The 2342-nt window shown below is 42.4% G+C and overlaps 1 protein-coding gene across 1 annotated transcript; it reads right to left on the minus strand.

Moving 5' to 3' along the window:
* Positions 1–1346: 1346 nt before the first annotated feature.
* Positions 1347–1835, minus strand: LOC109218492 (craniofacial development protein 2-like). The gene has a single exon (XM_019382857.1). It carries the CDS (start codon positions 1833–1835, stop codon positions 1347–1349), a length of 489 nt encoding a protein of 162 aa, XP_019238402.1.
* Positions 1836–2342: the final 507 nt, after the last annotated feature.

Here is a 2342-nt window from a genome sequence, read left to right on the forward strand (position 1 = left end):
ATTATTGATTCCAAAGTGCAGACAAAAACCCTAACTAATTACTTGGACTTATAACAAAATGAAAATAGCTATTTAACTAATCATGAAGCAACACAGAACCCTCAAAGCAAAAGTGAAATAGAAACTCACTGATTTTGAACTCCACAAATCCGGCTAATTCTTCCAATTCAAAATTTCTAGTGACTCTAGTGATATTTGAACACCATCAATGGTAGAAGCGTCATGAGGGAGGCGAGGTGATGATGTGGTATCAATTTGACAAGGTTTGGGAATTTAGGATTTTGACTGGAAACTTCAAATCGATATTCGAAGAGTTCCGGTCAGATTTGAGGGGCGAGGTTTGGGGGGTTTGATAGAGGAGGACAAAGCGGTTCCATGGTGTTAATTTGGTGGTGAACGGAGAAGGTTGAGTTTTGGCCGGAAAATTTCGAACTAGGATTCGAAGAGATTGGTTGATGTTTGAGGGAAATTACTTGGATATTTGGAACGGGGGGGGGGGGGGGGGTAGGGGGGGTTGAGGAAGGTTCCATGGGTATTAATTTGGGATGATTTGGACGCGGCCGCCGGCGGAGACGATTTCCGGCCGGCGGCGAGCGGCGGAGCCGGTGGCGTTACATATCTCTGAAACGAGAGAGATGAGAGGGTGGAGGGGGGGTCTGGAGGGGGGTAGGGTAGCGTTAGGACATATTTATATGAGGTAACCTAGGAAGTTCCCATCCGTTGGATAAGAAAAATCAACGGTTGTGATCAAAACTCAGGGAAACGGCGTCGTTTCGTTTAAACGGGGAGTGGACCAGACTGGGGGTTAACGTTGGGCTGGGTTTGTGACTTTTGGGACGGGATTCATTTGGGCTAATGCAAATCTGGCCCAAACAACATAAACCAGGTTAATTCCCCTTTTTCCTTTTTATTTATTTTCCTTTTCTTTTCTTTTTCAAATTCAAAACAAATTAATTCCCTCTTTTCTTTTCCTTTTCAAAATTAATAAAAATCGAAATTAATTCCTAAAATTCAACTAATCCTAAAACTAATTAAACACATATGATGATTATCACAAAACAAATTTAAAAGAAACACCATTTAATATCAAGATCAAAAACTAAAAATGCAACTTAAACAACAATTTTTTGATTTTCCATTTTATGAAATAATTACTTTCATAATTAATCCTAAAATGTAGAATTAAAACCCTAAGTGCAGAGGTCAAATACATTTTTTTGTATTTTTTATGAATAAAAGTGTGTAAACAAAATGCCATAAAATGCCACAAAAATTCACGCAATTGCAAATAATGAAAGAAAATTATTTTGTTTGAATCTCTGGGAGTAATTCATATAGGGCAAAAATCACGTGCTTACATAGGTCTTCGCCACCGAACTTTGGTAAGTAACCAAATTCTCCCCCCGCTTCGGAAAACTTGAGTTCGCAATCACTAGATCAAATGCCTTGGCAAAGTCCAACTGCGAAGTGCCCCCTCCGTTTCGCTCCCCGAAACCAAAGCCGCCATGCACCTCAGTATAACCACCTGCAGACGACCCAATATGACCATTGAAATCTCCTCCTATGAATAACTTCTCGGAAGGCGGAATACTACGAGCGATGTCGTCCAACCCCTCCCAAAAGCGCCTTTTAATCTCCTCATCCAGGCCTACTTGCGGCGCATACGTGCTAACGACATTTAAAGTAAACTCACCCACCACCAATTTAATAGTCATTAATCTATCATTCACACGCCTGACCTCTACCACCGACTCTCTAAGATGGCTATCTACCAGGATACCCACTCTATTCTTACCCCTCATGACTCCAGAGTACCATAACTTATACCTATCCATGTTTTTTGCCCTCGATCCGACCCACCTAGTCTCCTGGACACACGCTAAATTAATCTTCCTCTTCTGAAGGATCTTCGCCAACTCTATAGACTTACTCGTTAGCGAACCTATGTTCCATGACCCGATTCTCAACCTATAGGCTCCCTTGCCCCCTCTACCTCCCCTGCCTCCTGATACACACCCTGACCCCCGGCCCTACCCTCTGCCCCACACTCTGCCCTACCCGAGGACATGCCCTTAATCTATCATCCCAGACTGCAGCCACTACACCTATGGCAAATCTAAAGAAGACTCGCTAGTGCACAACGGACACGAATCAAACTAGAAGGAAACAAGTGGCTACCAGTACACTAGTTGAATGATTTAACTATTGTGAACTAAAGTAACATCAATTCAGCTAACACCAAAAAAGGGAAATAGTAGAACGGGAGATACCAATTCCCGAGAACCAAACATGTGTTGATCTGCAGTACTAGACGTAGTTGTATGCTCATGCATCGCTTCCCA

Source organism: Nicotiana attenuata, unplaced genomic scaffold (genome assembly GCF_001879085.1).
Source record: "Nicotiana attenuata strain UT unplaced genomic scaffold, NIATTr2, whole genome shotgun sequence".
Taxonomy (NCBI): domain Eukaryota; kingdom Viridiplantae; phylum Streptophyta; class Magnoliopsida; order Solanales; family Solanaceae; genus Nicotiana; species Nicotiana attenuata.

Coding starts and splice junctions, on each gene's coding strand:
- LOC109218492 (XM_019382857.1), bottom strand. CDS start 1,835: ATGGATAGGTATAAGTTATGGTACTCTGGAGTCATGAGGGGTAAGAAT.